This window comes from Mesoplodon bidens, assembly GCF_964165515.1.
Source record: "Mesoplodon bidens genome assembly, chromosome: 8".
Classification (NCBI taxonomy): Eukaryota; Metazoa; Chordata; class Mammalia; order Artiodactyla; family Ziphiidae; genus Mesoplodon; species Mesoplodon bidens.
In genome coordinates this window covers 113,301,287-113,314,014 of record NC_138165.1, presented here as the reverse complement: position 1 = coordinate 113,314,014, position 12,728 = coordinate 113,301,287, and the positions used below count along the sequence as shown (strand labels likewise).

At 61.4% G+C, this 12,728-nt stretch overlaps 1 protein-coding gene across 1 annotated transcript; it reads left to right on the top strand.

The window, feature by feature from the left end:
* Positions 1-963: 963 nt before the first annotated feature.
* Positions 964-10,068, top strand: MAB21L4 (mab-21 like 4; the record flags this gene model as incomplete). The annotated part of the gene is given in 12 exon segments (XM_081241769.1): positions 964-1,216; positions 1,219-1,270; positions 1,272-1,324; positions 1,327-1,361; positions 1,364-1,481; positions 5,588-5,772; positions 5,776-5,814; positions 7,594-7,662; positions 7,664-7,747; positions 8,912-8,930; positions 8,933-9,267; positions 9,976-10,068. Coding segments are annotated over 12 exon segments (1,272 nt in total). The 5' UTR covers positions 964-1,026.
* Positions 10,069-12,728: the final 2,660 nt, after the last annotated feature.

Here is a 12,728-nt window from a genome sequence, read left to right as displayed (position 1 = left end):
TGACGCCGGCCAACCGGGAGGCTGCTCTGGAGGGCACCCAGGGCAGGACCGCCACCTGTGTCCTTCCGGGGGCAAACCCCTCACCACCTGGATTGTCCCTCACCTGTGCCCGAGGGTCAGGAAGGAGGGATCCCAGTTCCTCTGCAGCAGTGCCCCCTCCCTGCAGGTCAGAGTCCCATAGAGACAGAGGGGCCGAGGCAGACGGCTGGGCAGGTGCTGGAGGGGACGGCAGGGCGAGGCTTCCCAGCCAGGCCGGGCGGTCCCAAGGAGACTTTCCCCGGAGCCTGGCTCGTTCCAGCTCCAGACTCAGGTGGTGACAGCTCTTCTCAGGCTGAAGGGCAGGCAGGGTGGGAGGTGGGCACCTCCAGGGTCCGAGGGCCTGGGGCTGGGGGCCAGGGGCTGGACACACACCCTGAGTGGGGGGGGCAGGATTCACACAGGCACTTGGGAGGCACCAAGTCGTCTGAGGCTGCTGCTTTAAGAGGGCACAGGTGCCTGAGGGGATATCCAGGTTGCTATGGAAACAGCCCCAGCCCTGGCCCTGCCTTACATTTCTCATCTGAGCAGTGAGGATGCCACATGTCCCACCCAGTTTTGGGGGGAGGCCCCAACATCACAGAGACCTCATGGCTGCAGCTACCGGGCTGAGGGTAGAAAGGGGGGCACCAGGGACAGCACAGCAAGGGGGAGGCCAGGCCCAGGAGGGGCGAAGTCCTGAGCCTGAATGTGCCTTGGGCCTAAGGTGGGGTCTGCGTGAGAGAAGGGAGGAGCCAGGCCCTGCCCCCTGCCCAACGCTCCTGTGACATTCCTAGTTGTTGGTGCCTGACTCACCCTCAATTCAGAGGCCTGGGCCCAGTTCAGCTATTTAACCCGCTGCATCCCGCCCGCCTGCCAGTCACTCGTGGGCAGCTATGGCCCCACCTGCGTACCTGCTGCTCACCTGGGCAGGCGCCTCTTCCCAGCCTGTCTGCAAAGCTGGCCTCAGAGCGGTCTGTGCAGGCTGCGCCCTCAGCCCTGGCCGCAGCCATGGCTGTGCAGGTGCCCCTGTGGCACCACTACCTGCAGGCCATCCGCTCGCGGGGGGCGCCCCGGGCGCAGGACTTCCAGCGCGCCAAGGACGTGCTGCTCTCGGTGCTAGAACAGGTGCATGCCCTGGACCCCCGCCTCCTCGTGGACTACTCCCGGGACCTGGAGGCCTTCCAGTTTGCCCTGCGCCCCTCATGGAGGTGCCCCAGTGGGTGGACGCAGAGGCCCTTGTGACTGAGGAGGGGAGGGCAGGGCCGGCCTGGATGCTGCCGCCCGGGCGTCCCCGGGGAAGGGCCCGGCCTGAGCGGTGGGTGACAGACGATGTCTTCAACACCCCCCGCAGGGCAGCGCCAAGTGCCGTGGCCACATCATGCCCAGCAAGGTCCTGCAGGTCCCCAAGGACCTTCTGGTGGTGGCCATCGTGCACTGCAAGCACCACGGCCTCATCATGTCAGGTACAGGCCGGATCACTCTGCACGCATGTTTGTGTGCACGGGCGTGTGATTCCTCAGTGTGCTTGTGCGTGTGACTGCAGGATAGTGAACGCATGTGTGCGTACACGTGTGCGTGTGCACACATGTGAGTATATGTGTTGGTGTGTGAGCGTATGTGCACATGTGCACAGGTCTGTTTCAACGTATGGCTCAGTTGCCAATTGGCGTCTTGGCCCTGAGCAGGTTCTGTGGCCGGAAACTTTCAAGTGAGCCAGGGCTCTGGCCTCAGTCTCTCCCCTGGTTGCCTTGTTCATGTGATCTGGTGGGTGGCGAGTGCCGGCGTGGGCAGTGCTCCTGGCAGGCCCAGAAGTTATGGGCTTCCTTCCAGCAGGGGCTGCCTGGACCTCGAGGGCGTTGGAAGAACGGGCCAGCCTGTGCCGGGCCCAGCAGGGCGGGGACCCTGGGTGATGAAGCCCATCCTCCTGAGGGTCAGGGCAAAGGTGGCAGGGCTGGGAACAAAAACAGAGTGTCCTGCTTCCCTTGGGAGGGGACAGGCATGTGGCAATGGTGGCTGCCACCTGGTATACGTCTGGCCCTCACATCTGCCGTGAGGTCAGCAAGTGGGGATGGTCAGCCCGCCTGAGGGACAGTGACCTGCCCTGGAGCTCTGGTCTGGCTGCACATCCAGGCTTGGGCCCACTTGGTGTAGGGACCTCAGCTACCTGGGCCCGGAGGACTAACCTTTCCCCAGGGTGCTTCCCGTGGGTTCTGGGGAAGCCTGGCATCTGTCTGCAGGCTAATGTGAGGGACCCCAACCCCAGAAGGGGTGGCTGCCAACTCCGGCCCCTCCCCAGACCTGCCTGGTGACCTGGGGCAAGTGACCACCCTCTGGGGGCTGATGATGAAAGTGCCCTTGTGGGGCGGCCGCAGCCCATCACTGGGAGCTCCTGAGCCCGGCCCCACCGACAGCCTATCTGGTCATCCTCTGAGTCTTACAGTGACCGCAGGCAGCTCGGCAGGGGTCTTTCTCTCTTCTCCCGTCCCTCCCAGCCCTGTCACCTTCAGGCCTGGAGACAGACCCACCAGTTGGGGTGAGCTCTCAGTCTGAGAGGCCAGGCCCCTCCTTCCCATCCCCTAGGTTCCCATCGTCCTCTTCCTGCTGGAAGCCACACCCAGGCCTAACTTCTCTGGGCCCACAGGGGAATTCCAGGTACTGCTTCCTGACACTTGCCTTAAAAGGGAAGCAGCACCCCAGGTGACAGGCTGCCGCCACGCTGGGAACTGGAGAGACCAGGGGGGCTGAGGTGGGGAGTGGCTGGGACAGTGGCAGGTATGACCGGCTGCCTTCCGAGCCACCTTTTTGTGAATAAAACGTGTGACCAAAGGTAGATAAGGAAATGAAACTGCCCATGGTGGCTTTGCATGACAAGTGCCTGAGACATTGAAGTGGGAGGGGCCGGGGATCACTGAGCCCCTTTCTTCCCTTAACTGATGGGGGGACTGAGCCCTCTGTGGGGAACGGAGTGGCCCAGGTGTGGCAAGGCCAGGACCCGCTCGGGGCTAGGTCCCAGGAGGTGGCCCAGGAGCCGCCCTGCAGGAGACTGTTGAGAAGGGGCCTGCGTACCGGGGGGCGGGGTCCTCCCTGCAGGACCCCCAGGGTGGTGGGTGGCCCAGGGCAAGCAGCGCAGGCTGTAGGATGGTGGGGAACCGGCACCCAGGCTCACTAGCTACAGAGACTGATCTCTAAGGCACATGTTGGGGACTCCCTTTGGAATGTGATGACATGCCATTCAAGCCCCAGCTGGTCGGCCCCCTGACCTCTGTCCCAGGCACCCTCTCTGGGCAGTGCTGGGGAGGGCAGGGGGCCACTGTTAGTCAGGGCCTCGCGTAGGTGCCCCTCCGGCCCCCTGAGAGACGCCCGCTCAGCGCACCCTCCTCTCTCGGTGGTGTTCATTTGTTTGGGGGAAGGGATATCTGACGCAGGAGACCAGAGGACCCTGGTCATGCCAGAGGGCCCTCATCTCCCCAGCCCCACCACCCCATGGAAGAGCCCCTCCTGGGTGGTCTGGGAACTCTTCATAGGGGAGTGGGTGCTGGGCTGGGCCCCATGGGGTCTGAGTCCGGGGAGGGGGGAGGGAGTGGGAAGGACGTCAGCTAGAATATGTTGTCCGTGGTAGCAGGAGGAGAAAGTTCTCGAGCAAGGTCTGGGGTGTCCAGTGGAATCCAGGGCCCCCTCCTGGATGAGGGCAAACCCAGCCAGCTCCTCCCAACCTAGGCCTGCAGGGACACTGTGCGTTCAGCCCTGGGGCCTGGCCCTGACTCTCACCTCGACGGCCCTTCTTACGAGGTGTGCCACGGGCCGGGCCTGAGATGGGGGCTCTCGTGCATGGACCACACCGGGTCTCTCGGGGGCACCTCAAGAAACAGGAGGGGGCGGGAAGGAGCAAGCAGTTCTGATCAGGAGAAGTCCAGCCTCAGCCCGACCCTCCCGGCCTCTGGAGCTCAAGTGCCCACAGAGGCTGCCCCCTATACCCAGAGGACCCTCACTGGGAGGGTGGGACCTGACTTCCAAACGCTGCTGGGCAAGGTGGCCCAGCAGCCAGGGTTGTCCTCTGCAGAGGGCCTTCTACGACCCACTGGGCACGGGCCCAGGAAAGAGGTGCTGGGGCAACAAGGGTGCCCCCCGAGACGCTTCCAGGGGCCTGAGGAGGCCCTGGGGTGCGTGGAGGCAGTGGGTGCGGCCTCAGAAAGCAGCCACTTAGAGGGAAGGGCTAGAAACCTTTCTCCAGCAGAGAGCCGCGGGTCTCAGAGCTGCCTGGGGCCTTGGGGGCCCTGGAGGGAGGACCTGCGGGAAGCACCCAGCCCCTCCCTGTGGGGCCGCCCCACCCCGGGGTCAGGCAGGCGAGGGCTCTCGCACCCAGCCATGGGGCAGTGCCTGGGGACCAATGTCGGCGCGACCCTGCCCCCGCAGAGCTGCTCCTCCCTAGCCATGCCCCTCCTCCCGCAGAGAGGGCGGCCGCGAGGAGAGGCAGCCTGGGCGGCCGGGGCCCCTGGGCCCAGGCGTGGAGCAGCGGGCAGGCACAGGCAGGCCTCGGGGGTGGGGCGACGGAGGGTGAGGACGCTGCTGACCTGGGCACCCGCCAAGGGAAACCGCGGGGCAGGTGCCGCTGTGTCACCTGGGCCGCAGAGCCAGACAGCATCCCCACCGTGCTAGCACGGGGGCCACGTGGCAAATACCAGACCCTGGGCGGCTTAAACGACAGAAATGTATTTCCTCAAAGTTCTGGAGGCCAGAGGGGCAAGGTCAGGGTGTCAGGGGGCTGGTTTCCCGAAGGGCCCTCCCGGGCTTAGAGATCTGCCCTCTGACCGCGTCCTCGGGTGGGCTTTTCCGTGCGTGCAGATCCCCACCGTCTGTTCTGTAAGGACAGTCTCACGGGGTCAGGCCCACCCTCGCGGCCTCAGCGCACCTTAACCCCCTCTCGAGGGGCCTTGTGTCCAAATACAGTCACAGCCCGAGGTGCTGGGGGTTGAGGCTTCTGCACAGGAATTCTGGGGGACACGACGCAGCCCTCGTGACAGCCGTGCAGGGCTTCCCTGGGGGCGCAGTGGTTGGGAATCCGCCTGCCAATGCAGGGGACACAGGGTTGAGCCCTGGTCTGGGAAGATCCCACGTGCCGCAGAGCAAGTAAGTCCGTGCACCACAACTACTGAAGCCCGCGCGCCTAGAGCCCGTGCTCCGCAACAAGAGAAGCCATTGCAGTGAGAAGCCCACGCACCACAACGAAGAGTAGCCCCTGCTCGCTGCAACTAGAGAAAGCCCGCATGCAGCAACAAAGACCCAACGCAGCCAAAAGAAATAATTTTTTTTAAAAAACAAAAAAACCCCAGCCGTGCAGGGACTTGGGGGCTCCGTCAGCCCTGTGCCTGGCTCAGGTTCCAGAAGGTTGCAGGCCTGGGTGCGGGTGAGGCGTGGGGTGAGGGGTGGGGTGAGGGGTGGTGTGGGCCGGAGGAGCCGCAGGCTTCAGGTGGGGGGAGGGCGGCATGGCTGAGCGGGCAGGAGGGCCGTGGACTGAGCACGTGGAGGCTGGCATGGCAGAGGGGCTGGCATGGCGGGTGGCTCGTTGCAGGCTCTCTGAATGCGGACAGCCTGAGGGAAGAGCAGCTCGGCCCGTCCCTGCTGGTGTCCAGTGGCTGGAGAACGATCTGCTTCAACGTGGTGCCCATGGTGCAGAGGAAGCTCAGGGTGCCCGCTCTGGAGCGGGCCCGGCTGGTGCCCGGCTTCCCCGAAGGCGGCCTGGAAAGGATCATCTGCTAAGCGGTGGCCCTGGTTCTGGCCAGCGTCGAGCACGGGAGGCAGGACGTGCCTCCTGGGGCTGTGGGGTCCTCGGGAGCCAGCAGGGAGGGGCCGTCGTCCCGCTGCTCCCCGCACTCCGGGCAGGAGGACCTGCGGGGTCCCCCTCCCGCCTCTGCCTTGGCAACTGTACAGCGCTGCTATCACTGGGGTCTCAGGGAATTTGGCATCCGACCAGAATACCCGCTCCCTGCTGCCAGCTTCACCGCTCTCGGAGCTGCGGGGAGCGGGGAGATGTGCCCTCTGTGCCCCGGGAGGGGGGCTGTCTGTCAGGCAGCGAGCGAGGAGGGACTTGGAAGTACAGAGGGCTGCCCGGGACGGGACCCTTCACCACCCAGCCCAGTGCCTTCAGTTCAGGTGGGAAAGCGGCAGAGGGGTCAGGGGACTTGTCCAGGGCCACAGGGGTTCCTGGGGCAGCTGGGAGGGGTCCCCACGCAGCGAGGGTGGCCAGAGTCTAAGGAGAGGAATTATCACTGGGGCTTTGCTAGCGTCCTCCATCCGGACTGCTCTTCCCAGATGTGTGTCCCGGCCCTGAGGCCCCACCTGGGGTGTCTAGCTGCAGATGCCCCTCCCCTGCCCAGCCCTGGAGCCCCAGCAGCCCCTCGTCGGGTCCCCGGTCTCCTCCGCAGTAGCCTGCCTGCAGGGAAGGGGAGCTCCCGCGTCCGCGTCGGTGAGGGGAGGTGGGGGGGGGGCCTGGGGCAGAGGCTGAGCTCCCCTGGACACCTCGAACCAAGGGCTGGGGACGGAGTCCCCTCCAGACCTGATACCAGCAGCTGGTGTGCAGGGTCCCTGTGGTTTGTCCAGGGTAACTCACCCGCCAGCTCTCATGCCTGGGGTGACACGGTTAGGAATGTGACACGGTTGCAGTCGCAGGGGTTTTGCTCTTACAGTCGAGTTGATTCTTGGAAGCAGATGACGTTGGTCAAGCTGGTTGTGCCCTTCTGTGGTTTTCTGCCCTCGGGGAGTCCCAGCAGAGAGCCTGCAAGCCCCGCCCCCAGGGCTCCCCAGCTGAGCCACCTCTGCACAGAGTAGGGGCGTGTCCTGGCGGACCTCTGCCCACAGAGGAAAGGGAAGGGGTGAGCTGGGCCGTCACTTTCACAAGTAAATGGAGAATGGCCTTTCCTGTGCCCCATCCGCCACAGACTCAGGCTCCGCGACCCATGAGCGTCCAGTATTGAGACCCTCAGAGAGCGGAGCCCGCAGGGCACCGTCCTCAGGTTCCGTCCCTTTGGTCCGCTCAGCAAGTGCCGCTGGTGTGCAGTGCCCGAGCTCCGAGCCCTGCTGGAGGGCCAGATTCCGAGTGTGCAGCTGCCGGGGGTGGGGCAGCTGGGCTTCTCAAACGGGGCCTGGAGTGGAGATGTCACCCTGCCAGGCCGGGTGGCTCCACCCAGGCCTCTGCCCGCGGACCAGGAGCTACTGCTTCACCCCGGGCCGGTCCCAGTGGCACCTCCCAGTCCACACCAAGAGGGCTGGGCATGCCTGGGGGCACCCTGCTTCCCTCCGTGCTCTGGGGCCTCAGCAACGACGTGGGAAGTGGGCTTCTCACACTTGCTGCCTCATCAAGTGTACTTTCCAAAAAGCACATGGGGGTGGGCCGGGTGCAGCAGGCCATCCCCTGTTATGGTCTGGGCCGTCTCGCGGGGCTCAGAAGCTTCGATCCTGGCAAGGCCACAGGGGTGGCGGGGGGCGCTGTCTTTTCTGGGGATGAGCTGGGGATGCAGCCGCCTGGTTGCCTGGCCAAGGCCCCAGTGCTGACCGAACATGTGTCTGTCTGGGCTCCAGCTCTCCACTGACTACCTGCTCACCAGGCTGCTGGCTGTGCTGGGCTCCCTCCAGGGCCATCACCTGGATGGGCCTCTCCATCCTGGACCGGGTCAACCACGAGAGCTGGCAAGAAGGCGGCAAGGGCCTGGGCCTGACCCTCGGCCACCTGAAGGTACGTGTGGGGGGCTTGGCGGTGCCCTGTACCTGCTTGGCCTCCACCAGACCCGTGTCCGTAACCAGGGGCCAAGGCCAGGGGCACCCGGGTTGGACCCTCCTGCCGGCTCCACCGGTGGACAGCCTGGACTGAGCTCTGTGTCAGAGGTCTCCGAGGCCTCCTCCGGGCTCCCAGGAAGTGAGACTGCAGCTCATGAGTGTGGCCATTGGGCTCAGGGCTCTGGGGCACCTCAGGCCAGCCTCCCCATCCTGGGGCCAGTATCCACGGAGGCCATCCTGGGCCTGGGTGCAGATCTCCAATCAGACCATGGGGTTGGGCTGCATAGAGTGGGCACTCTGGCCAGCTGGTGTCAGGCCTGGAAGCCCCTCTGTCCCCATGCCCCTGCCATCCGGGCCTGATCCACCCCACCCCGCATGGCCGTGAAGGGGAAGCAGCTGAGCCTGGGAGTCTGGGGTCTTTGCTGAGAGTGAGCGGTGGGTGAGAGCCGGCAGGGAAGACGGCTCTGCAGTGAGTCCCCGTGTGCCCTACCCCCCGCCCCTCTCAGGCCTTCATTGCCACCCCGAGGGGGTGCCAGCTGCTGAGGGGGTCCCGTGGGGTGGCACACACTGTGCCTCCTGAGTCCCTCAGTGAATGAGGGGTGACGGGGGTGTGGAAAGAGAGGGTGCAGCAGGGCACCTTGTGACAGGAAGGGACCCCGGCTGGGGGCTGAGGGTTGGGGGAAGAGAAGGTACTGGTGCAGGATGGGGCAGGTAAGTCCATCCTGGTGGCTTCAGAAGTATTCTGGGCCCAGGCATCCTGGGCACACAGACTAGGGCTGGGACGATGCCACAGGATAGTGCTCTTTGTGTAGGGCTGTAGGGCATCAGTAGGAGTTTGATGAAGGGTGGGGCACATGGGAAAAGCCCAGAGGGTGGGTAGGAGCCTCAGAATCTCCTGAGAGGCATCCTGGGAGGCTGGTGTGGGACCCTGGGGAGAAGAGAGGCGCCAGGGCGGGGGCAGCAGGCAGGGAGCGGCTGGGACTCAAGCTGGGACCGGTGGGGGTGGGCAGGAGGCTTCCAGGGTGGGGTGCAGGGTGGAGGGGGATGGCCTTGGTGAGGGTGGTGGGCTGCAGGTGGCCAGGTGGGAGGGTGGGGGGGGCCTGAGCCAACCATCCCGCCGCAGATGGTGATGCTATGGGCCTCATGCTCTTCCTGGCACCCGAGGACTGGGCGGAGCTGCAGGGCGCCGTGTACCGCCAGCTCGTGGTGCTGCTCTGCTGTCTGGCCACCAGGAACCTGCTCCACTTCCTCTACCCCGAGTGGAACCTGCTGCAGGACTCCGGCCTGGACCTCAGTGCCCTCTCCCAGCGCGTGGAGCGCTTCGCCAGCCAGCCTGAGGCCTCCCTGCACGTCCGCGTCACCCACCTGGGCCGCAGCCCCCCGCTGCGAATTGGCAGTGGGGTCAAGGCGTTCCTGCAGCTGCCCGCCAGTGACCCCGCCTACTGGGTCACTGCCTACTTCAACGTCCTGCTGGACAAGGTTGGGGCAGGGCAGGGCCGGCTCACACGTGGGTGAGGGTGGAGGCCCGCTCCACGACCCCCGGTCAGGAGCCGAGGAAGGTGGGTCAGGTCAGTCCTTGGGACAGCGCAGCGAGAGCATCTGTCGGGGAAGATGTGCCTGCTGGGGTCAGATAAGCCAAGCCCCAACCCCCGGTGGCCCTGAGCACCAGGGCCCGTCTCTGGGAACCAGGGTCGCCTGCACCTGCCCCTTTCTCCGCCCGAACTCTCTGCAGACCCACACTGGCCCAGTGCTCAGAGCCCCACCTGCCCAGCCTGGGGCCCCACTGCGGCCATGCCCACTGGGTGTTCAGGTGCTGTCTGCCAGCTGTCCCTCCTTGAGTGCCAAGATTCAACCACCTGGGCTAGGCCTCCTCTCTCCCACCCCATAGAGCCCCCTCTAGCTCCTGTCCCCCAGGGCCAACTCCCACCCTCCTTCCAGGGCACATGGGGCTGGGGTGGTGGTAGTGGGAGGGGTGATGCACGCTGAGCTCTCAACCAGCACCTGATGGGGCTTCCTCTGTGTCAGGCCCATCCAGGGAAGGGCCAGAGGAGAGGGCAGGTCCACCTGCAGGGAGGGCTGCGCAGGCAAAGACCCAGAGGCGGAAAGCCCAGAAGCCAGGGAGTGCGTGAAGTCCCCGTCACGGCCCCCAGATATCACCGTGACCCCTCTTTCCTGCCCCACCCACAGTTCCAGGTCTTCAACATCCAGGATGAGGACCAGATCTCAGCCATGCAGAGCATCTTCCTGAAGACCGAGACCCAGGGTGCCGAGAACTGCTGAGCTGAGTGCCTGTGTCAACATCCTCCTTCTGGCTACACTGCCCCATGGAGGCTCCTGGAACATTTGGAGAAGGGAATGGGCTTCACCTAGGGTGGGTGGGGGGAGGGCGGAGGGCCTTTGTCCCCTGGGACCACCTGAGCCTGTCCAGGGAAGGCCCTGTGGGAGTCTGGGAGTGCTGGACAGGGGGTCTCCAGAGGTCCTGGGATGGAGGTGCCACGTACTTCACGTGGCGGTTGTTGATCCATCCATACGGTGTCATCAAGACTCTGAAAACCAAGAACCTGCGTGAGACCGGAGCTGGTCCCCACCTGCGTAGTACCCTGATCCGCGTGATGAACTCTCGGTATCTGACCTTGACTACATCAGTGCGTTGCTTGTACACAGTGTAGATGGTACCTACTGCTTTTTGTGTGTCTGCAGGGAGAGTATTTTTCCTGGAAACATAACATTAGAAAACGCTTGTCTGTAGTCAGGCGATCCAACCCTCCTCCCCTCCCCGTGACTGACCCCCGCCTCACCCCCAAACCCTCGCCTTCCAGCACACGAAGGAAACACCTGCAGCCGCACCACCAGCCGCTGCTGATGCCGCCACGTGACGTCAGGTGGCTTCTCTGGGCGTCGGATGCCAGCCCCTCCGTCTCTTCTCTCCGCCCTGTCTCCCACCTGCTTCTCTCATCACCTCGCTGCAGCCCCTCACCCTGCAGAACTGCTCACCCTCCATGTGTCCCAGCCAGCAGGCGTTTTCTACTCTTCCCTCTCTTTGCCTCTCAGTGACGTTACTCCTCGGATTCTGAGCCACGGTCCACACCCCGGGGTCCTGAGAAGGGGCCTGCAGACCCTGAGCAAGTCCATGTAGCAGCCACTTCCCTGAACCTCCTCCAGAAAGACCTGTGGCCACGGAGAGGACATGCGAGTTTCTCTGAAGGTTGTGCGACTCAGGACCAGAGTTGACACTCATACAAGGAGACAAAAAAATGCCATGATACCCCCCACCCCCCCACCCCCTGCCATGAGTCAGGGGAGGTTGCAGAAGACATTACCTTGGTCCAATCTGATTTGCAATGGGTACAAAGCGCCCAGGCCCACCCTGTGGTCATTTCCTTGCTGTTTGAGGTATATCAGGATGGATGACTGTACTTAACAGGAGTAAGAGCCACAGTGGTAGGAAAGGCCAAGGGGAAGTCTTTAAAACCACCTACTCCCATGGCCAAAATTGTCCAGCAAAACATACTGTGTGACAGTGCAGTGTCAGGGCTTAGAGCCACCTTCAAAGACTGTGACTCACCAGGATGACCTCAGCAACAGATGGGTCAAAAATGAAATGCTTAGATATAAATCCAACAACATATATACAAAATCTATCAGAGAAAAACTACATAACTCTGATGAACAAAATCAAAGAAGATAATAATAAATGGAGAGATATTTCATATTCATGGATAGAAGACTCAGTATTGTCAAGATGTCAGTTCTTCCTAACTTGGTCTATAGATTGAATGCAATCCCAATCCCAGCAATTTATTTTGTGGATATCAACAAATTGATGTAATGTTTATGTGGAAAGATAAAAGACCCAGAAGGCAGCACCATATTAAAGTAGAAGAACAAAGTCGGAGGACCAACTCTCTCAGACTTCAAGATTTACCATAAAGCTACAGTAATCAAGACGGCAAGAGACTAGACAAATACACCAATGGAACAGAATAGAGAGCCCAGAAAGAGACCCATATATGTAGTCAACTGATCTTTGACAGAGGAGCAAAGGCAATGCAATGGCGCCAAGGTGGTCTCTTCCACAAATGGTGCTGGAATCACTGGACATCCACATGAAAAAAGTGAGTCTAGACACAGACTTTACACCCTTAACAAAAATGAGCTCAAAATAGATCAGACGGCAAAATGTAAAGCATAAAACTATAAATCTCCTAGAAGGTAACATGGGAGAAAACCCAAATAACCTTGGGTATGGTACTGACTTTTTGATACAACGCCAAAGGCATGAAAAAAGCAGTGGATAAGTTGGATGTCACTGAAATTAAAAACCTTCACTCTGTGAAAGACAATATCAAGAGAATGAGAAGACAAGCCACATAATGGGAGAAAAAATTTGCAAAACACACATGTGATAAAGGACTGTTATCTGAAATATGCAAAGAACTCTTAAAACTCAACAGTAAGAAAAGAAACAACCTGATCAAAAAAATGGGCCAATGGCCTTAACAGACTCCTCACCAAAGAAAATATGCAGATGGAAAATGCTAAATGTTAAGTTAAAATGAGATACCACTATACACCTATTAGCATGACCAAAATCCAGAACTCTGACAACACCAAATGCTGGCGAGGATGTGGAGCAACAGGAATTCTCATTCGTTGCTTCTGGGAATGCAAAATGGTACAGCCATTTTGGAAGACAATGTGGTGGTTTCTTGTAAAACTAAACATACTCTCACCATATGATCTAGCAATCACACCCCTTAGTATTTAACCAAAGCAGCTGAAAACTTATGTCCACACAAAAACCTGCATGCAGATGTTTATAGCAACTTTACTCATAGTTGCCAAAACCTGGAAGCAATGGAGATGTCCTTCAGTAGGCGAGTGGATAAATAAACTGTGGTCCATCCAGGCAATGGAATATTATTCAGACTTAAAAAGAA